This window comes from Hydra vulgaris, chromosome 09, assembly GCF_038396675.1.
Source record: "Hydra vulgaris chromosome 09, alternate assembly HydraT2T_AEP".
Classification (NCBI taxonomy): Eukaryota; Metazoa; Cnidaria; class Hydrozoa; order Anthoathecata; family Hydridae; genus Hydra; species Hydra vulgaris.
In genome coordinates, this window is record NC_088928.1 from 3,853,046 (window position 1) to 3,877,499 (window position 24,454).

The 24,454-nt window shown below is 27.6% G+C and overlaps 1 protein-coding gene across 2 annotated transcripts in view; it reads left to right on the forward strand.

Annotated features, from left to right (window-relative positions):
• LOC100209327 (protein PALS1) overlaps window positions 1-24,454 on the forward strand; it is a 91,979-nt gene that overhangs the window by 63,368 nt on the left and 4,157 nt on the right. For both annotated transcript variants that reach the window (XM_065804518.1, XM_065804517.1), the window contains 6 exons: window positions 12,604-12,662; window positions 13,276-13,350; window positions 19,914-19,985; window positions 20,082-20,162; window positions 21,468-21,670; window positions 21,850-21,984. In XM_065804518.1, the coding sequence (XP_065660590.1) occupies window positions 12,604-12,662; window positions 13,276-13,350; window positions 19,914-19,985; window positions 20,082-20,162; window positions 21,468-21,670; window positions 21,850-21,984 (625 nt within the window). The remainder of the gene's footprint in view (window positions 1-12,603; window positions 12,663-13,275; window positions 13,351-19,913; window positions 19,986-20,081; window positions 20,163-21,467; window positions 21,671-21,849; window positions 21,985-24,454) is intronic.

A 24,454-nucleotide genomic window follows, 5' to 3' on the forward strand; every position in this document is an offset into this window, starting at 1 on the left:
CCCATTTTAAACCCTAAAATGACACCCTTTTTAAACCCTTAAAGTGGTCATGACCACTCCAAACTCGAAAATGAATACCTTGGCTCCAAAAACCCCTATAAACATGTATCATATGTCTATACATAACCCATAAATAGTTGCTATTTTTGGCAGACTGTGCAATTGTAATTTAGTGATGACGCGCCATTGGAGACCAGTTTTTGTTAAACTAAATAAGTCTGAATCTGTTGTGTTGCAATGACATCATTTTCATTAAAATTTTATGAATTTGTTGAAGATTTTTTTGAGTTTGATAATGGCATATACTATATTAGACAAAATATTGCTCTAAAATAGAAATAATATGTAATCAAACATGATGTAATTTTTTATTATTTAAATATAAACAATATATTATTAATGATGTCACTTCAGCAATACATATATTAAAAGAGATAGGGCCTCATTAGAAGATGCCAACATGACAACAGTATTCCATACAAGGATGAATAAGAGATTTATAGAGGTAAAGTAGATATTAAGTTTAAGGCTCACTAATAGTTTTGTACATCACAAGAATATCAACAATATTGTCATAATCATTAGCAAAAAAAAGTTTTTTTTTAGGCTCCAAGTTTCCCAGCCACAACAAGTTACAGAAAAAAGAAATCAGATTTAAGATTTACTTCCAGCTCACAGCAATCAAACAGTGATGACTAAGTCTAGACAAAAATACATTAACAACTTAATAAACCTAGAAATTTTTTTTGTTTAAGTTAATTTAAAAAATGTTTCTACAAGTTAAAAATTAATAAATTTTTTTTTGAGTACGTTGATTGTGATACACGTGTATAATATACGTATAATATAAGAAAACAGTTTGAAATTTTCTAGCAATCATAAGTTGTTTTTATACTATTTTGTTTTGTATTTGATAATGTGGCAAGATGTAAAAAATCCCAAAAATTCTTTTACTGAGCAATGGATTTAAACCTATGTGTATGTTAAGATAGTAGCACTGAGAGCTGTGCATCCACTAAGCTGGTGAAGGTATATGCCACTTTAAAAATAAACCATTTCTAAATAAATCCTCTTAAACTTTTTATGACAATTATAATTAATAAACACTATATTGCATAGCAGGTTTAATAAAAAAGTTATTTGAAAACTACAGTTTTTTTTTTAAAACAAAAAAACAAAAAATAACTAGTAAAAAAATTATGTTTTTAAAATAGAATTATTATTATTATGTAGTTTTTAACTATTTATTATTCCATAATAGTATCTGTAAGAATTTTCTAGAAAATAAAGAACCACAAGTAAAAAAATACCATTTTTTAAAATAAAGTTGACATGATTTATAAAAAATATCGTATAGTTTTTTAAATAAATAGAATAGAAAATTTTAAAAAGAATAAATAAATAGAAAATTTAAAAAAAAATTCTTTGAATTTCTTTAAAATTAAAACACTTGTATCAATATAATTGCTTATTAAGTCACTGTCTAAACATGTGCTGTGCTGACTCTGTTTGAGGCTTTTTACCATGCACAGGAACATATATTTAACCACGCAACTTCAAAGGTTTTTGTTTAAAAACTTATTTTCTTTTAAATGAATTCTTTGTTTTTATAATTTTTTTTTTCTGTCTTAATTGTCAGTCTTAGAAAAATTTTTAATTTTAATATTTGTAACATTTGTAAAATTTCTATGAAGGAATATTCTGACTTTTTTGCATTTCTCTTGATTTCAGTTGGTTTTTAGCTAGAATGAAGTTATGTATATTTAGCCATCCGTAAACATTTTTAGAAGCTTCAGATTTGAGTTTTACAGCTCTTTCTATCAATTGGGAATTTTTTGGGAGATTATTAAGAGTTTATTACCAGTTTGCATAGCATATTTATTTAGAAAAATTTTTAATACAACCTTTTGAATTTTGTTTTAAGACCAAATGTATTGTTTTGTAAAGAAGTCTTGGTACATTATTGTAGTGCCATGAACCTTTTGCAACAAACCACATAGGACACTAAATCTGGATTATGTACAGTTACTTTGTGATACAGTTTAAATCATGTATAGGTATCTCAGTTCTTGCATAAACCATCAAAATTCTTAAAGCAAGAGTTAGCCATCATGCACGGCAAACTGAGCCAGGTTCCTTGTTAGCATACTCTTTCTTCCAATGATATACTAGTATACTCAAAAACTGGTCTGTAATCACAAACAATGTTGGTATAAACATGCAATCTCAGAATCTATGGGAACAAACTGAATTAAATGTTGTTTATTTTTTTAGGGTCATTTGTTTTTCCATCTATTTAAGATATAACATGGCGAAGTGGCTGCTCACACTGGTTAAGCAAACAACCTACTAAATAGATGCTTTTCAAAAATTTTTCTAAAGTTTTTCTAATTTGACAACTAAACTCTTATCTAGACCAATGTTAGAACATGTATTAACATTATTTAATTAAATATGAAGTTTTGAACAAATGATTAGAAATAAGCAATTGATGGTCTTTACTTTTACTTAACCATTTTTTTGAAGTGTATCTGTAAATCCTAATAATACTGGTAAAATGCCATGTTAAAATATTGAAAAAAATGCTATGTTAAAATATTGAAAATACCAAACAAAATGTCTAATAATTTTTTTTCATTGTTTTCCCCCATCCAAGTTTGTATCACGTTTTTTAAAGCTATTGTGACCCCAAGGAACATGAAATAGGTTTTGGAAATTTAAACATGGTATAAACAATTATTATTGTTATGAAGCCACATAAAAACTTGATATAAACAACTCAACACAATATTACCATGGTCAGTTATTATTAAAGTATTAGTAAAGATATAATCAAGTAATAGTATTATAAAAATAATATAAAAATATGATACAAACTATAATTGTTATTTAATACATAATAGTTGAACAATCGATTAATAAGAAATAGTGTATACATAATTGTGTAAACAAGGCATAATAAGTACACTAAATTGTTTTTAAATGTAGGGAAGAGTGGGGCACCATGATACATGAGATACCATGAAACATTGTAATTGTGAAGGCATATTACGAGTTGTTACAACCACTTTCACATGGTAAAACTGTTACTACTAGAGTTATGTTTTGAAAAAAAAATTATCTCATTTGATATCATTAGGCCTGCGACGGGTCGAATTTTGTGTTTTTTTTTTATGACAAAGTAAATTATTATTTTTAAAGTTGCTAAGTTTTAAGGTATGTTATTCAATGTGTCTATTGGTAGTAAAATTTTGTAAACTATAATCCATAAGATCTTTACTTGATTAAACAAAACTATTGAAAAACAAGTTGTTGCTAAAAATAAAGCAATTGTTTTCTATTAGTAAGGATGGGGTAGCTTGATACAGCATTGTGAAGGGCCCTTAAACTGTAAAATAGTACTCCATTGTGCTAAAAATAGTTCTGAAAATCAATTCTTTTATAAATTTACAGTTTATTTGTAAGAGATTTATGTAAATAAAACTAGGAGATCCAATTTTGATACAAAGCCATTATCTATTGGCGTTTAATAATGACATTTAAAATGGTATATTATTTGGTCTTTTGAAATGTAATTTGGACCATTGAATGCATTAATTGGGTTATAATTGTTAATTTGTTTGTCTTCAAAGTAAAAATCTGCTCTTTAAGTTTTATACTTTTTATTTACTTTTTCAATGATGCTCATAGTTTGTATCAAGGTACCTCATTAGTGGGTACTTTGATACAAAATTTTACTTCAAATAGTCTCACAAGTTTAACTTGTTATCTTTTGATAATCATTAAATTTAATTTTGTTGGCATAAATTTATTCTAACATTTAAACCAATTGCCTTAAAAAAAAAAACTTATTAAAAAATTGTCAAAAGTGTATCATGCAAAAGTCAAAAGTGTATCATGGAGCCCCACTCTCCTCTATACATATTGTGAACTCACTTAAAAAAATTAGTTGAATAGTAAAGTCCTAAAGTTTCTTTTAAATTTTTAATATTATTTTTATTATTAAAAACTGTCTGTAAATGTTTTATTTCTGGACCTCAAGTGTGACACCACTGTGAAAATTGCAGGAAAGTTTTGAGCAGATTAAATTAAACAATAATAACTGTTGCATAACAAACATATTTTGTTTAAGTTTTTTATTTCCTACTTTTGATTTTATATCACTAGCATAATATATTCTAATAAAATTTATTAAAGAAATTGTATATTATATTTTATATAAAGGCATGTTGCAGGCTAGATGCATATGCTGTAGATATGTTGTGGGCCAAAGACTATGTAGTAGCTTTATAGCAGGTTATGTGTTAGCATGCTGTATATAATATGTAGTTGGATTACCTATATATATATATACAATTTAAGTTTAGTAGTACCTATGTATCAGACAATTTGAAATTTAAAATATAGTTGTCTGTATAGCTCCAATGTTGGGTATGTAATAGTTACGTTCTAGAAAGAATAAAAATTAATTAAAACCAATATAAAATGTTGACTAATACTTCCTGTGATTGTGTTGGCAATCCTACTACTTTCATTTATATTTTATGCAATTAATATTTTTAACGATGATTTTAAAAGTTTCAGTTATACAAATTTAAAAGTTTTAGCTAAAATAATTAAGTGATTTAATTTTTTTTTAAATATATCAAATCTATTGGTTAATGTTCAAATAAATCATAAATGTTATATATTATATTTTATTTGTAGTTGGCAGGTAGCTTGCGAGCTTTATGTATCAGGCTATGTGCGGGTTATGTAGTATCTTTGTAGCAGGCTATGTTGATTGTGTCTGTCAATATTCGAAGTATTACTCAGTGCTGCGTTCTAACAAGAATTAGACAAAAAGAGCTGTTACACTTCTTAATAAATTTATTCTTTAATAGCTTTCAAATTTAGAGACAAATGAAAAAATTTTTATACATGACATATTAAGAAAATAGATATGAAAATATGATTATCCCTGTACCAAGTACAAAAGGTAAACAAGGTAAAGGTAAACATAATTGAAGAGCGTTTTTTTAAAAGGACTTAAGTCACATTTTACATGTTTTGAGAAAACTAAAAAAAAATTAGTTATCTATTTAAACATTCAACAAATAATATTTTTTATATTTGTTAACAGTAGTTTATTGTAATTTTAATAAAAATGATTTTACTATTAAAATTTTTTCTTTTTTTTAAATATACTTATAACAGTTTAAAGTGTGAGAGGTTTTTAAAAAAGGACTTAAGTCCACATTTTTTTAGAGAAAAAATAATTTTTGTAACAAATTATATTTTGTGTGATTTAATGTTTGCAAATTAAGTTTATTTAGATAGACTTGAAAAAAACACAAATTCCAAGAACCCTAACATTTTGACCACCTCGCCTTTGTTACACAATAAGTTAAGGCCCTATTCAGGATTTCATTTTTTTTGTAACAATTTAAAATTCATACTTGCTCTACTTAAAAAAGTAAAAACATTGAAAATAAAGTGAATGTATAATTGTTTGTCCATGTTAACATCGTCAGAATCGTGTCATTTAACTATAGAATCCAAAAGTAACCAAAACTCAATTTCGACAAAAATGGACTTGTCCCGTTTGAAAAAACGCTCTTCAATTTATGCAAGGCTAAATTTTATTATTGAACAAAACAAAAAAGATCACAAGTTTTTCCTCTTGGAGCCTTTAATTAAGAATCATTTCTTCAATTGATCAACTTCAATTGATCAGTTATAATTTGTTACAAATAGTCTCTTAAAAAAACCTTAAGAGATAGAAAAAGGTTTGTGACAGATAAGGCAAAAATTTAAGTTTACAAATAAGTGAAATTTGCAGAGAAGCTTTTCATAAGGGAAAGATGTGTCGCTTTGTTTTGAAAGTAATGTGGTATTCAATTCAAAAAATATGTTTATTTCAAAAAAAAAAAAATTTTATTTGTTTTGTTTTTTTATTTTAAAAAATTTTTTTGAATTATGGGTGTTTTTGTTGTTGTCGTTTTAGCAACTATGCAATATAGTTTTTATGCAACTATGCAATATAGGGTCGTTTCCACACCTACCGTGAGTCGACACTTATCGTAGGTTTTAAATACTAACATAAATTTTGCAAAAAGTAGTAATTATTTTTTTATTTATATATTTTGTGTATCAACAACATTGTCATGCACTTCTATTACAATACATAGAAACCGCAATACATAGTTACTTAAATGAACTCAGTGGGTTTATTACGTCAGCATATGAAAATACCTTTTTTTTAAGTACCAGCTGTTAGAAGCGTTTCAAATAAAATAAGCAAATTTATGAAGATAACATAAAATTTTATTTCTAAATTGACTTAATCAGGTAAATGAAACATGAATTATTATTACTATTATTAAAACAACTCATCATTATAGTATCAATGTAGTATTTTTGAATGTACGATAAGTATGAACTAAAAAAAATGTCATTCCATACATATCGTATGTCCAATGAATAATCAATTTGTTTCTTTTTTACTATAAAAATAAATAATATTTTACTTAGATTATTTTACAATAACACGTAAAAAATATAAGACAAAACTTTGTAGTTCAAAACAAAGGCTTCAATATACAGATAGTCGATTATGTGATGCTATTAATGCTGTTAAAAAAGGTATGGTTATGTACAAAGCGAGCAAGACGTTTGGAATTCCTTATCAGACGCTTCGTGATAAAATATCCGGAAGAACTTCTTTGAAAATATAACACTGCGGGTATGAATCAGTTCTAGATGAACAAATTGAAAACAAGTTAGTCGTGTGGTTACTAACATGCACCAGAATGGGATTTGCCATGTCTGTAGTACAGCTATTAGATACTGTGCAAAAATATTTGAATTCCAACAATATAAAAACAAAATTTACTAACAATCGTCCTGCAAAAGGTTGGTTTTATGCATTTCTTCTCCGCCACAAACAGCTATCTCAAAAACGAGGTGAATACTTGAACCGAGCTAGAGGAGGAGTAACTGAAAAAGCCATAAGAAATTGGTTTACTGAAACTCCGAAGCTTTTAGGAGAAAACACTCAATATTTAAATGATTCGATGCGCGTTTTCAATATGGATGAGAGTGGTTTTTAGTTGTCACCAAAAACTAATTTATTAATTGGTGAACGAGGAAAAAATACATATGAAGAAAAAGCTCGAAGTAATAAAAAAAGCATCACTACTTTATTTGCAGTAAATGCCAGCGGAACTTTTGCTCCATCATTAACAATTTTTGTCTATCTATATGTTCGTCTTCCAAATAGAATTATAAATGCTGCTCCATCAGGATGGGGTATTGGAAAAAGTGAAAATGGTTGGATGACCGCAGAATGTTTTTTTGAGTATATAACAAACGTTTTTCATCTATTTTTGATAAAAGAAGAAATTCCTTTACCAGTTATAATTTTTTTTGATGGTCATGTATCACATTTTTCTATCGAACTTAGTGAGTTTTGCTCTAAAATTGGAATAATTCTTGTTGCTTTGTTCCCAAATGCAACACATATTTTGCAGCCGCTCGATGTGGCAGTTTTTGGCCCAATGAAAGCAAAGTGGAAATCGTTTTGCCGACATTGGCGCATTGACCATGAAGGATAAGAAATAAACAATGAAAATGTACCAGAAGCATTAAATTCTTTTATAATCGATCCTTCTATGGCAAATAATTTTAAAAGTGGTTTTAAAAATACCGGAATTTTTCCGTTTGATGCTGATAGTGTTCACTACAAAAAAGTTGTTCAAAAATTAGTCAACTGTTGCTCCGGCTCCTTATTTATTAATTCAAGTTTGACTTTATCAGCTTACTCTCCCATAACCTTTAATGAAAAGTGCATTGATTTTAGTATTTTAGAGCAGTTTAAATTGGCTGACAAACATTTAGGTTGGAAAGGTGATCTTGAATACCTCCAGTTGTATCATTTTTGGAAAAGAGCCTTATCTGAAACATATAAGACCATAATTTTACCTGATGAAATACAACAGGGTAATAAAAATCTATCAACAACTGATAATTTAGAAAATGAGAAAGGTATAGCTGATATGGAAACGCGTGATTGCAATAATGCAGCTGTTATAGAACCAAAACCAGCTTGTTTCAGTTTAAAAATAGCAGCAGAAATAATAAATCCAATCGACAGTGTTTTAATATGGCCAAAACAACCAGTCCAAGCGCAAAGTAGAACGTTTACCATCAGTTGTAACATCTAAAGCGTGGCAGCTAATTCAGAAGACAAAATTGCAAGAAAAGTCAAATATTAAGGATGAAAAATTAAAAAAGAAACAATTAGCTGCAGATAAAAAGTCAAAAGTAGTGGAAGAAAGATTAAGAAAGAAATAATTGGCTATGGAGAAAAAGTTATTAAATGAAAAAACTAAAAAAGAAAGAGAAAACATGAAAATTAAAAATAAAAAAGTTGCAAAAGAGTCAGAGAACGAGTTCCATTTAAATGTTGATAATAATTATAAAATAAGACTTAGATAGTTATGATGAAACTCTATCCGTTCCAGTTTAAGAACTTAAAGGATAAGTATACTAAAGTAATGGAAATGCTTTAAAATCTGTACTTTTATTTATAATAATGTTTTTATTACTATATAATTAGTGTTTATTTGATAATAAACATTAAATTTATTTAATAGTCTTATTTTTTAATTTTATACCTAAAAACGTTCTATAAAATGTTACTAATGCATTAAATTTTCATTTGAAACCGCGAATATGTTTTAAACCAGACACTAAAGTAGATTTTAAGATATACGATAAGTGTCGACAATATATACGATAAGTGTGAAACACTTACGATAAGTATGGAAAACTGCGCTTTAAAAGATTGTTCAAAGTAAGTACATTATTGATTTAAATTTCAGAGTGAGAATAATTTTAAACTAACCCTTATCGTATTACATTGACGGCTGCAAAAATTCATTTCCAATGCATTTCTACTTTTTAAGTAATCTAATATGTTACAATAACTTTTGTAAAACTCACGGTAAGTGTGGAAACGACCCTAGTGTTTGCCTAAAATGTGTTGGCTAAAAAGATTTAACAATTGTTGGGTTTTTGTATTGCTAAATGTGTTGGCTAAAAGATTTAACAATTGTTGGGTTTTTGTATTGCATTATGTAGGCTTTAATCCATTTTAGGTCAAATTCTTGCTGTTGTAATTAATTAAAAATTTGATGTTAAGCATCTTCTGAAAGCCAAAATTAAATATTGTTAATCTTTGAACCATTTACATTTATCTATTTAAAGAATGTTGTTAACTTGTTGTACTTTTATTAGTAATTTTTACATTAAAATTATTGTATTAAATAATTTATAAATTAATTATAATAATAATTGTATACATTAAATTATTTAAAAATCAAAAGGTGAATCAAAAAGGCGTGCCTAAACCCATTTCATTCTCGCATATTTTACACATAAATTTTTTTTTAATTTTTGTTAAACAAAATTTTTTTTTTAAATGAAGTAATCTGCAATAGTTTAATGTAGGTTACTTTTTTTATTCTATTGATGTGTTGCACTTTTTATTTGTAAATACAGAAAGTGTTACATTAAAATTCTATCAAATAAGACTATCAAATACTCAAAAAGTCTAACAAATAATAGTTTTACATTTTATTGGTTCTCCTCTGCTAGTATATATACAACTTAAAAAAGAAAAAAAAAATCATTCCCGTTAAGGCTGCAAACAATCTCTATTAAGTTAGTAGTTTTTAGAAAACAAAGAATAGAGTTAAAGAACTAGGAAATACTTCTTTGAGCAGCCACCATGATAGTATTTCTAAAAAAATGAAAGAGATGCAACTTTAAGAAGATAAAAGAGAGGCTCAAGCTTGGCAGATCCAACTACATTAACAATGCATTTTTGGATCTTTCTAAAAGTGAAAGAGCATCTTTAGAAGAACAAGCCTAAATATGACAACAGTATTTCATACAGTTACAAATAAGAGATTTCTAGAGGTAGAATATAGAATAAGAAGTAAGAAAATGGTGAGTAGGATAAATAGAAGCAACCTTAGCTGATGCTTTGCAATTGATTGTTTGTATGCTTTCCATGGGAGGTCAGTAGTGGACAATGATCCAAGAAGATGTAAAGAAGTGAACTCAGTTAAAAGGTTGCTATTCATTATCATTGGAATGTTGACAGTATTGTGATAGTTGTTTGCAGTAAATATTTAAGTTGGTATTAAAATTCACAACCCACTGCAAACCCCAATCAGATACAGAAGTGAGATCAGCGCCAAGATCAGCTGTTTGTTCTAAGCAATTAAAATAGAAGACTTTTTGTCAAGACAGGAGTATAACAGTGTGATCAGCAAACAGAGACACTTTAGATGTAAGGTTGTCAGGAAGATCATTAATGTAGATAATAAACTAAACTGGCCAAATAGTGGTAAATCTCAAAAATTTCCCAAGATACACTATATAAAGCAAGCTTGTAGAGAAAGCCAGCATGCCAAACTTTATTGGAAGCTTTACATATGTCTTTAGCAATAGCCCTTGCCTTGATGTATTCACCTAATGCACAATAGAATCTTTTGTCACAGCAGCTAGCAAGTCAGCCGTAGAACAAGAAGATTGAAAACCGTATTGATTGTCAGACAGTGAGTTATTTGACTCAAGTTGGGATAGTAGAAATTTGTTGAAAAAAGATCTTGCTAATAACAGGTAGAAGACTGATAAATGAATAGTTAGAGGGGTCAGAATGAGTTTTGAAAAATTGGAATCACAGGTGCCATTTTCCAGTAGGCAGGAAAACAAGATTCAGTCAACCACATATTAAATAACTTGGAGAGAATAATAGATTTTGGTAAGGCTATGACAGGAATGTTGTCTGGACCACAGACAATTCTGATTTAAATGTCCAACAATGTGTTAACTTGTTTGACTAGAATGGCAGGAATAGTATGGTCATAAGGTTCAAGATTTGAATTAAAAAAAAAGTTCTTTGCAAATAGTTCTGCAACGTTATCCTTAGGAGAAGAATCAAGATCAGTTCCAAGAATTAGAGTGCCAGCACAGTCAGTGTTGTTAGAGCCAAGCCATTTAGTGTGATGATTAGTAAGGTATGGTCATTTTGATCAGAAATTACATCTAAAAGAGTGCAGTTTTGTAACGAAGGAGAACAATAAAGAACAAAGAAAGAGGTGATAGAGTGAATTGGTGCTAAGTGAAAGTACATAAAAGAATGGTCAGAAACCACATAAAAGAATGGTCAGAGGATTCGAACTTGATTTCTCAACAAATAGGTCAATTGATGAATAAATATACACTTAAGCCAAGCATGTGTCTATTCAAGTCTTTGCAAATCAAAGAATAGTACCCATCAATACTGAGATCTGAAGAAGGAACAACCGAATTTAAATTAGTCTCACAAAGAGCAAGCAAATCTGGTGAGTTTTGCAAGAACTTAGATTCAACTGATGGAAAGTTACTTTAAAATTCACCAGTATTTGTGAAAGATCTATTGAAACAGTTAGGTGGTGGTGATGGTTTTTATATTCAATATTTTTGGTTACTTTAGGCATAGTTTAAGTTTAAAGAGAACTTGATATATTTATCATTAGAGCCCAGCATCCCAATCAATTAACTATGCAGTTGTCTCAGTCCTGCTAATTAACTTAGGGCTCTTTATATGGCCTCAATAATTTACACCAAAAATACTAACAGGGACACCATCAATGTGCAACACGGCACTGTTAATACTCTGATATTTTACACTTTTTGATGAAATCAGCCTGTCTGACAACTACCACAGAGTTCGATAAATCTTACTACCAGTCATCCTCAGAACCATTAAACTGAGTTTTAGAGTTCTACCCTCATTAAGAGATAAGAGGAAGAGATAATGTAACACAGGTTTACATCTACATCCGTCTAATAGATGAAAAAGGATACAAGATTGGTCAACATAATTATACTGCTAACCCCTAAATTCTTTGCCTTGACAGCTTTCTAAAAGACTGCGGCTGGTTGCAGTTAACATTTTCTCAATATGTTCATTTTTATTGAGACATCTTTACTCTTTACTCAACCAAAAGCCCCAAGACAGGGGAATTTTAAGTCAAAGTCTTTTCTTTAAGTTGATGGTCATCTTCTCGATTTCTTTAGTTTGATGATCATCTTCTCAATAATATTTGACTGAGGAACTTAATAATTGAGCTTGATGATTATTGACTGAATAATAATTGAATTCATAAGATGTTTATCTTTTTTAGCAGTTGTTTGTTTTTTTATTGATATTTTTAACAACTGCAGTGTTGGCTTTTGTTGCTAATTTCAAATAAACAAGTTTGCAAATTTTACGTTTTTTCATGATGTATTATTTTACATATTTTTGATAATGGAATTTGAGGAAACAAACTTTTAGACAAGACAATACTTGAGTGAAAGTACAACTTTTCCTTATTTGTAGTCTAGACTCTAGGACATAAATTACCTAAGATATATGAATCTTTTGCAATTTTATTTAAAAATGCAAACATTAGATTTTCTGTTCCTTAAGTTTCGATTTTTTTTTCTAGTTTAAGTTTTTAGTTCAATTATTATTTATTTGCATATAAATGTTTATATTTATTTTTCAAAATTGTTTTGCTTAAGGCGAGAAAGATCAAAAATAGTACTTCATGGAGACGATAATGAGCCAATCATTTCAGAAAGTAAGTTTAAATGCTTTATTTATTTATTCAGGAAAAGGGTTCACCTCCCTAAAATAAATAGTAAGTTTTTCTGCTCGTAATAAATAACGATCATTTCTTTCATAAAAAAAGAGAATAAAAAAAAATTCACTTGAAAGAAGAATACTTACAGACTGGATCTACTACTTAAAAATATTTAATATTTTTTGTTTGTCACAAAATTCTTTCTTTTGATTTCACAAAATCATTCAACTTTTTAGAATGGCGTTGACATTTTCTAGCAGTAGTTAGTTTTTTCTGGCTGATCATAAACTTTTTTAACTGGTATTTAATTTCTTAAGTTGGTACTAAACCTCTTTAGGCGGACATACTCAACCTCTTTAGGTGGATGGTTGTCTTCTTGATTTAAATGAGTAATAATTGATGTCTTAATTGATCTTGATGATTATTAACTGAATGATAATTGAATTTTTATCTTTCAGTTTTTGTTTATCTTTTTTAGTTAAAGTTATGCTAAATGCAAAATTCAAACTATTTATATTATTTATTTTGGTTTTTGCATCAAAATTGTTATATAAAATTATATAATAATTGTTTTTACAGAAAAAGTTTTTAATTATGTTTTATTTTGCAGAAAAACATTTTTTATGTGGAAGGCGTAAACGTAAAGTGAAAAAGTTTAAATCTTTTAAAAACTCACCTGTTGATGGTAATTTTTGAATTTGATTTTATTAATTTGAGTTTTTTTTTTTTTTATATGTTATGAGTTATAATATGGTGTGTATGCTTATAGATTTAAAAAATTATCAAATCTATATAGTACACAAGAGTGTATCCTAAACATGAAAAGTTGTATATAAAATCCAAGAAAAACATGCTAGACTGATATCTTTTGTTGTTTTGTAGAAATGTTATCTGATTTTGTTTAAGTATTCATAACAACAATCATGATGTTAAGTTCAGTAACAAAAAACATTGAGTATAACAACATATTTTTAAGCATAGGTTGAAGTCAGATTTTTAAACTATAAGAACATTTATAAATACCAGTTTTTATACTCCTTTCTGTTTCTGCCAAAAATAAGAAATAAAAATTTATTTTTTTATTTTGTAGAAGTTTTTGTGTTTGCCTTTTTGTTTTTGTTTTCGTTTTGTAGTTTTTGTGTTTACCTTTTTATTTGTGTAAAGTTTGTTATTATTTGATGTTGTTGCTAATTATTTTTATCTTTGTTTGCTGTTGTTATTAATGAGTGTTTTCATTTTTTTTTTTTGTCTTATTTTGTTATCGCTTAATTGTTATTATTTGTTTTAAGTTAATTTGGTTTACGCTTACTTTTTTAAAATAATATTGCTGTTGACTAATTTTTAATTATATGTCTGCCCGAATTGACTAAAATTGTCATTTTGACCTCCCAAAATGAATTCTTGCCAGTCATGTTTGACTGGTAGAAAAAAAATTAAAGTTTCAAAAAATGTTTGACTAGTAATCAGGATGTAATTTGGAAAAACCATATACTAAAATTTTATAAAGTCATTCAAATTTTGAAAAAGTGTTTAAAATAATTTTATTGTTTACGATATTTTATATATTATATATATTAACTATATCTATATATATTAACTATATCTATACATATTAACTATATCTATATATATTAACTATATCTATATATATTAATTTTTTATTGATTTTTATTATTTAATATATATTAATTTTTTTGCTTCACTTATTTAGATTGGTTTCATTTTACGGGTGGTGAAAATTATTCTTTCATAAAGGATAAATTATAAAAAATTAATTTCAAAATTATAAAAAATTATTTTACCCTTATTTCTTTTTGGAGCACCTTAACAACTTAAAAAAAAAGTTATCGGAGATGATTTTGAATTATTGTGATGACTTTCCAAGAAATTTAAATTTTTTCAGCTTATTCTTCTGTAGACATTAGACGGCATTTTTTTCGTATTTTTATTAATATTTATGATTTTAAATAAAATGGATCTTTGCTGCAATGATCTGCTGTATTACTAAAATAAAAATCCCATTCATCAATCGTTTTTGAAATTTAACATATATCTTTTCCTTTTTCAATATATTTATCAACATCTGGTTTGCAAGTAAATGGGCTACTATGTAATTTTAAACAAGCTAAGATATAATTTCTCTTTGATGTCTAATGTAAAGCTTTTTTTTGCTAACCCACTCTGTCTCATTTGTTTTTTTTCATTGGCTCCAACTGTATTTTGTACTTTCAAATTTTTTTAAAATGAGACACATTTCTCAAAATATTTATAAATAAACAGAACCTTGATTTTACAATGGTTTGGATATTTAAGTATCCATGGTATACCCACAAAGAATTTTTGTAATCAACATTTCTAAAGCTGATTGCAATGAGTGCCACACTTATGCTTAAGTTCATTTTTGTTTGTGATTGTATTGTTGAAGTTAATCAAAAGCAAATTTTTACATTAATAAGACTTACTTTTTGTTTAAACGCGACTTTTATTCAATTTAATTCGAATTTATGAAGTCAAAATTTGCATAAATTTAAACATAAAATTGTGTAACTTTACATGAAAAGAATACGCTACAAAGGTTTCTAGTTTTAACATTAGTAATTTTTATAGTAATATTTCATAAAGCAATTGACTTTTTAGTATTGACTTCTTAGTATTAATTTAAATAGTTTTTATGCGGGAGAGTTAATAACATAAAATTGACTAATCAACATTGGCAGTTTTTAAAATGATTTTAATAGGTAGAGATATAAAACAACTATTGTATTGTTGTCAGCATTTCTATATTAATGATTGGCAACCCTCTCACTGAGTCCTCTTCTTGACATCTTTTTGGATAGTCGTTTACTACTGACCTTTCATGGAAACCATATATAAATTTGATTGTTAAATTAGCATCTGATAAGGTTGCTTCTCCTTTTATCGTGCTCACTATTTTTTTACTCTTGATTTTATTGTCTACCCCTACAAATCTTTTATTTGTCTCTGTATGTAATACTGTTGCCATATATAGGCTGGTTCTTCTAATGATGCTCTTTTTCTTCTAGATAAGGTTCTAAAATGCATTGTAAATGTAGTTGGACTTGCTCTTTCCCATTGTCATAAATCCTCTGTTTGTTGGTGCCTCTTTCCCATTGTCATAAATTTTTTTTTTTTCTTTCTACAAATACTATCATGGTTGCTGCTTAAAGGAGCTTTCATCTCATAGTTCCATCAACCAAAACTCATTCTTGCTTGGCTCGTCATTCAGCAAAGTCTCATTCGTCTACTGTATCTGTCCCTGCATGCTCTAAAAACTTTTATTTGTCTAGTTTTTTCCCCGCACTTTAACCCTTAGAAAATCTTCATGTTTTCCTTACTTATACAACCTGAAACTTTTTAAGTCTTCTATCAACCATTTCCTTGCTCTATAACTCTATTCTTTTTTTTCTTGTAACTCCCAACTTAATAGTGGTTGTTTGCAGCCTTATTTGGAGTGAATCAGAATAAAAAAAAGTTTAAATTGCTCTAAAATTTAAAATAAAAAAGCATGAGAACAACAGAATGTACCAAAACAGTACAAGTTTTATTAACTTTCAAGTAAATAATGACCATTTATTCATAGCAAGCTTGATATGAATAAATTTTAGAAAAAAAAAAGAAACAATTTGAAAACAAAATGAATTAATTTTTGAATTGATTGACCTGAATTTTGGGGACTGGGTCTGGTGAATTTTACAAGGCATAAGATTCTAAACTTTACCTTGAAGAACAAAACATTTTTTTCTCATTTTAATCACATGCCATGATCACATATAACCACATGTACATAATATTTTGCTTTGATGATTTGATGGCAGCTATTTCAAAATTTAAAATTGTGCTGAATAAAAAAGATTCTGGATTATACCTAAGAAAAATAAATGACCTCAAAACTTATTAAAATATGTTTTTATAAAAGCGAAATGCTTTTAAATAAGTTAATAAGCTTTTTTATTTACTGATAATGATTTTTGTTTAAAGTATCATTGAAAGTTGTATATAATTTTTTAAATTTATATTATATAAATTATATAAGTATGCATTTTTTATAATAAACATTATTAAAAAGTAAAGAATTATTTTATTTTTGTAAATTAAGACTTTCTTAGACAACGAAAGTCTCTTTAATGAACTTTGTATAAGAATTATTTAACTTAGTACATTTATATATATGTTTAAAATATATATATTATATATATATATAATTCAAATTTTATATAAGTTTTTTTATTTACTGATAATGAGTTTGTTTAAAGTACAAATTTGGTGCCATCCCACCCCCACCCCCCCACTCACTAAGGTTAGGGGGAGGGGGGGGGGTTTGGGGTGGCACCAATCAAAGGGGGAAGAAGTGCAACCAACTTACAAAGATATAAGCATTCATTTTCTAGCATGAAACATACATAATTCATTTTCTAATGAAAATACAGTTAAGGCCATTGGATCTTTAATTCATTTTTTCATGCTTTTACCATAAGATTCAAATTTTCATAGTAACTATCAAAAATGTGTGTGAGATTTTCCAGCAAATATACAATGTAATGGTCTTAAAAGGGAATTAACAAAAGTTAATTAAATTACTAAAAGTTAGTTGAATTTGATTGGTGTCCCCCTAAACCCTCTCCCACCCCTTCACCCTCACCTTAGTGAGTGGGGGGGGGGAGGAGGGTTCCAGACCACATAAACACCGCTGATTACCTATACTAAAATAGAATTTAAAGAAGTAATGGTTTCATTTTGAAATTAATTAAGATACTTAGGTATTAAGTACCTAAATATCTAAATTAATTTAGAGACCTTTATTTGAACCTTAATGAAGGTCTCTAAAAAGTTACTGCCCCCTTTATTTGTGCCCCTATCTACTATAAAGACCAGATCAAGGAGAGGGCAACCGATCCATATCTTTCTTTTTATTAAGAAATGACTTATAATTAGTTGCACCCTTTACATAGGCCAGTTGGCAGATTAGAGGGGCACTGGTTTTTAGTAACACATACAACCTTTTATGATTGAAAAATACGGTAATTTAAAAATGCTAGCATTTTTGGTGTGGATTTGACAAGTTTATAATGTTTGCATTTTCAGATAGTTAGGTCTAATGGTCTTATATGCTGTTAATCTTAGATCAAAACAAAGTGTTAGAAAAATTTACATCTCAAAATGGCTGAAAATTTGACTTTTTAGGCGAGTGGACATTTTGCTTTTAGATATATTTAAGTTCTAAACTGCAACAAGCTGCCTATATTTTGCCCGTATATTGCAGACAGTAGTAGCTAATCAGAATAGCTATCTGTAAAGACTTGTGGATGAACAGAATAATGCTACAGTTAGTTTCATTTTGGCATATTTTAGCAATTTTATGATTTTTTCCAAAGTTGAGGAGATCATAATTTTTTTCTAATTTAACACAAGTTAATAAAAACCACTTTTTTAAAGAGAAAACTATCCAGAAAATAGTTCTAGAAAAAATGAGACACTTGTTGAAAGTTAGAAAAAAGTTATACAGTTCTAAAGTAGTCTGTTTTGATCATATATATTAAATATATATACATTTCAAATTTTATATATACTAACAAAATTGAATTTAAACCTGCTAAGCAAGCAGATGTTAACTTGTCAGATGTTGATAATCGATTGTATATATATGTTTATATATATATATATATGGTTTTCATGAGAGGTATAATAATCCAAAAAGATTTAAAGAAATGAACTCTGAGAGGGTTTCAATTCGTTAATATAGGAATGTCGACAGTATTGTGATGGTTGTTTGTGGTAAATAACTGAGTTTTGTTGGAGTAAAAATTGTCAAGGCACACAACTTTACTCTGTTGGCTACTATTAAATTTAAGTCAAATAATTAATTTTTTTGTTGCTCATCAAAATCTGAGTGCAAAGGTTTCATTACATTGCTTTCATTAATGAAGAGTTTAAATCCATTTCTAACTATTGCCTAGAAAATATATTTGTTTCTGGTAATGGCTCAAACTAAATGCTATCAGTAAACAAATCAGAGATATTATGATTGAATTTTTGTTTGCGATTACAAGTTTTCAATAGTTTTTTATCTGCACTCACTTATTCTTTTACTTGCTATCTGGTTCTGTTGCCTTATATGAAGAATTTGAGTGACCTTTCGAGGTTGCTATAGAATTTTTGCATTTTGTTAATTGAAATACTGACATTGTCCTTCCAACTTTTGAAATTGAATTTTTTTGTTTGTTGCCAGTCGAAGCTGACATTAAATGGAAAATAAGGATGTTGAAGAACCGCTTATAGTTCTTTATTATAGTTATTTATTATCTTATTATAGTTCTTTATTATAGTTCTTTATTATCCTTATGTATAATATGTATATAAAATGTAAATAAAAAATTCACAACTTTTTCACAGGAATAATTTTATTTCTTAAATTTAATGCAACTGAAATATCGAAATAAAGTTTATATGTTATGATAAATTCATGAAGAAGTTTTTAATTTTTTGTTGCAATAATTTCAGTTTAAATGAGGAAACAGTAAAAACGTTTTAAAAACAGTTTGCTGTTTTTGATTTTCCTTTAACAGCTGTTTTACTGTTATTTTTAAACATTCAGAAAACCTAATTATATAGATAAATTATATGGTTTTATCTTTTCTCAACATAGCACCACCATTATCATTATGAACTCTATACTTTATCACCATCACATGATATTTCTACAAAGCAACACCAAATTTTGCTCCAGCATGTTTTTCTTGAAAGCTTCTTTTTTCCGCTGGAAATATGTATTTGATTTTTTTATTAGTTAGAGTACTTAATAGTTTTTTATATTTTTGGTGGTTATAACCATACATGACCCATTAAGTACCATTTTTATTTAACCATTTGTAAGCATCTAAGGAATTACATGCAAACAAGTAACTTTTTTTTCTTGGTTTCCCTAATTTTTATTTTTATTGATAAAAGATAACTTGTGAAATTAAATTTACTATTATAAATTATTACTGTATACTTATATTATACTTATATTTTATTATATACACTTATATTATGATATATTTATATAATATAATATATAATTAATTTTTTTTTTACTTTTGATTAGTTATATAATTTATATAAACATTTATATATATATATACATATATATATATATATATTTGATTTTTATAAATAATTTTTTTTATATATATAAAAGTTTTTTGGTGTATTTTCATAATAATTTCTATAATTAATTTTTTTGTAAAGAAATTCTTACATATGAGGAGATGGTAAAAAAAGACCCAGATCCTGGTCAACGTAGACCTGTTGTTTTAATTGGTAATAAGACTTTTATAATTCTTTAAAAATTTGTAAATTTATTTACTAAGCATGTTTCCATGGATACAAGTAATGAATCTGTAAAATAATTTGTAGGGCCTCCTCAAGTTGGTCGTCGCGAATTGCGGGATAGATTAGTATCAGAAAATCCTCACAAATATGGACTTGCTGTGGCTCGTAAGTTTTAAACAAATTTTGCTTTAAACTCCCTTGCATGTTCTCCCCTAATTAGTAGATGTATGCATTGAAGTCCTCACAGCTCCTTAACTCAGTTAGACATCAGAGTGGTAATCAAACTTTTTTTTTCAAGAAAGTTTTTTTTGGTATTTATGAAAGTGAGGAGGAGCTCAGCAATTTAACTTGGATGGTGTTCATAAGTATGGTATTTCTTATATTCTTATATGACAGACTTGGATTATATTATATCATCTGCATATGATAATATATTAAGGCTATGAAAATAATAATTTCTGAATTCATCTGCTAGTGAACTGAGTCACTAGCAAATAAATTCTGTCAAAACTTTTTTCTTTAAAACAATTTTCTCATCCGTCCATCATAATAGTTACATTAGTTTTTTCCATTTCCAACTATTTTAAATAAACAGTGTTGTTTTTATTTATGCTAAAAAAAATTTGTTGTTTGTGACAATACAGTATAAAACCTGCAACAGGACGAAATGCTTTTTCTGTTAAAGTTTACAAAGACTGAACATCTGTTAAAGTTTATAAAGACTGAACAACTGTATGATAAATAAATAGATAGAAATAAATAGAAGTTAAATCTCCCATATTATGTGGAGTTAGGTAAAATAAATAAAACGAAAAAAGATGTTTGAAGATCTAGAACACAGGAGAACACCTTTCTCAAAAATGTCAATATATCAATGGTAGAAACCTTATTGAAAAAAATATTGTTTATTGCATTAGCATTTCAGTTTCTTGCATAAATAGTTATACAAGAAATTGAAATGTGTTCCTTTAGGAACTTGAATCTTTTTAATTCTCTTTGAAAATGTAGAGGATTCTAAAATCATCTGTAATCAACTTTTAACCAATTGGAGTTTAGATAGACCTCAAACATCATCATCATTAGTTATCTGTAAGTACTTTATTATATTTAATTAGAATGCAAAGTAAATTTTAAGTGAGCAGTTTTTTAAAGTATTTCCTAAAATTTTAGGGTTTTTAGGGATGGAAAATACTAATGTTGCTATTATGATGGGCAGATGGATGAGAAAAGAGTTTTATAGAAAAAGGTTTTGAAAGAATTCATCTGTTAGTGACTCAGATCACAAGCAGATGAATTCAAAAAGTCCTAATATCATAGCAAACCTCATATGCAGATGATATATTACAAAAATATTATTATTCCAAGCCTATCATATAAGAATTAGACTGATAAATTAAATAATGTAAATAGAACTTAAAAACAAAAAATTTAATACATAAGAAATTTTTATAATTTTACAAATAATTGTAGATACCACCCGTGTCCCTGAAAGTGGTGAAATAGATAAAGAGGATTTTATTTTTGTTAATAAGTCTGCATTTGATAAGCTAATTGATGCTGCTGAATTTATTGAATATGGCCAGTATTCTGGTTATAAATATGGCACCAGCTTCAACGCTGTTCGTAGTGTCCTAGAAAACGGAAAAACGTGTATCTTAAGCATGAACTGCCAGGTATTTATACTTTGGTGTATTTTTTTTTTTTTCTTTGTGTTTTGTCTTTAAATTTTTTTTAACTTTAAAGAACAGAATGGTCGAGAGAATAGTAGTATTTTTATTTTGTAAATTTTTTCTTTTTTTTTTTGTGTGTGTTCTTTATTTCATATATTTTTTAACAATATTATTTCTTCAAGTCACTTCCAATTTTAAAGAACTCCGATTTACTTCCTTATATTATCTTCATAACACTGCCACCAATAAATCAATTGAAGAGGTTGCGAGAGTTTGATGACACTTGCGAACCTTTTAACCCAAATATTCGACTAGAGGTAAATATTTATTATTTTTGGCTTCAAAAATATAAAAAAAAGATGATTACGATAAGAATATATTCAAATATATTCTTATCGTAATCATCAACATCATCATCATCATCACCTCATCATCATCATCATAATCATTGTTACTATCTTTATCATCACCATCAGAATATGGTTCTCTGATTTTTCTTATCATCATCAACATCATCATCATCATATTTCTCTTATCGTCCTCATCATCATCACCATCATTATCATCATCACCATCATAATCATTGTTACTATCATCATTATCATCATCATCATCAGCATCATCATCACCATCACCTTCAGAATATGGTTCTCTGATTGTTATTTGGTCATCTGCATACAGGATTTTTTAAACTTAGCAGTTTCGCTTGGAGTTTTTAAATTTGTTTTTCATTTAACTAATTTTTTAAGTATGTTTAAAATAAAATAAGTTCGATTAAAAATCCAAAAAACTAAAAGAAAAATGTACTGCAAGGTTTATGTAAGGTAATTGGTAAATGACAATAAGGTTTTTTTTTTTCGATCAAACCATAGTTAATGTCCAACAAGTATTAATGTTTTTTTAAAAGAAAAAAAATAAAGTTAAACATGTTTAAAATTGTAAATCATTTAGTATATCATATGTGTATTTAAAATGCAGAAGTACAATATTGATTTTGCAGTATTTCTAGGTAAAGAATGATTTCTGAATGTAATATTTCAAGTGTTGTTTATAAAAAAATGTTTTGTTTACAGTCTTCTTTGGGTATATTTAGAAGTAGCTTAATGTGTTTTTTTTTACTTTTGATGTCAGTATAGTCATCAAGATTTTTAAGTCAAATAGCCTAAAATTGGATAAAGCTAAGGCTGCTTAGTACAAAAAGTTTTTTCATCTTCTAGGATTAACTCTTACTTCCGATCTTTCTTGGAAACCATATATCAAATCCATTGCAAAATTAGCATCTGCTAAGGTTGCATCTCTTTATCGAGCTTGACACTTTCTTACTCCGGATTCTATTCTCTATCTCTATAAATCTCAAATCCGACCTTGTATGGAATACTGTTGCCATATCTGGAGCGGATCTTCTAATGATGCCCTTTCTCTTTTGGACAAGGTGCAAAAACGCATTGTAAACATAGTTGGACATGCTCTTGCAGCCAACCTCCAACCACTATCACATTGTCGTAATGTTGTTTCTCTTTCTCTTTTCTACAGATACTATAATGGACACTGTTCTAAAAAGTTAGAGTCTCTTGTGCTATCTACTATCTTCCATTCTGGTGTTACTCGTCATTCCATTAAGTTTCATCCTCTTTCTGTTACTACTATTTTTTAAGTGTTATAAAAACTCTTATTCGTCTAGTTTTTTTCCTCAAGCATCAGTTCTTTAGAATTCGCTAACCCAGGTAGTATTAGCTGACTTGTGTTCAATCTTTCCAAAATAAAAGTATGACTTATCTTTTGTTATGACATCACATAATCTTCTTGGGACATTTTGCAGTTTTTAATATTCCATTTAAAATTTAAATATGTCTAATAGTATTAGTCATAGACCTAATTTAGATGAAAATTTGGAGCTAAATAAAAATTTGGATCTTCACAATGTTAGTCTAGCTTTCATCAATATCAATTCTATTTGTAATCAGTTCACAGATATAACTAGTTTTATTAATGAAACTGTTGATGTGCTTATGTTATTATGATGTTATTATGGGTGAAACTAAAATATCTTCTGCATAGATATAATACCTTATATAATAAAATACCTTCTGCAAGTTACCTCCAAAAAAATTAATTTGCGGGTCATTTAAAAACTTTTCAAATGTAATATTTTCTGAAACATTAAAAAATAAATTGATATTTTGTAATGACAGTGAGTTCAACGCTATCTTTTGCAACTATTTAAATCTATATGGGGAAACTTTAACTTTCAAATATCAAACATTTTCATCTTGTATTTCACAAACGTTGCATCATCTTCTATAAATAGTGAGATTAGTTATCGTCCTTTAACGTCTGTTGAATCTGCTATTATAGAACCATTTCAGTATTATAAACATTAAAAACAAATCCAAATTGTATCCTCAAAATTTTAAATTTTGTCAAATTACTTACGATGATATAACAAAAGTTATTTAGGTAGTAAAAAGAAGACTAGTGGAACCAACATTTATGTTATAAACTTATGTCATGGATTTTAGAGAAAGCCTCACTTCTTGTATAAATAATTGCATATTCTAAGGCAAATTCCCATCCTTCTTAAAAACAGCTAAAGTCAAACCATATTTTAAAAAAAACAACCCTACTGATAACCTCTGCCCAATAAGTATTTTGCCAGTTTTCTCAAAAGTGTTTGAAATTGCTATTTACAAGCAAGTGGGGGTTGTTATAGAGCCAGTCCTTAACAAATTACTGTGAGGGTTTCGGAGAGGGTATAGTGCACAGCACACACTTTTTATTTTAGTTAAT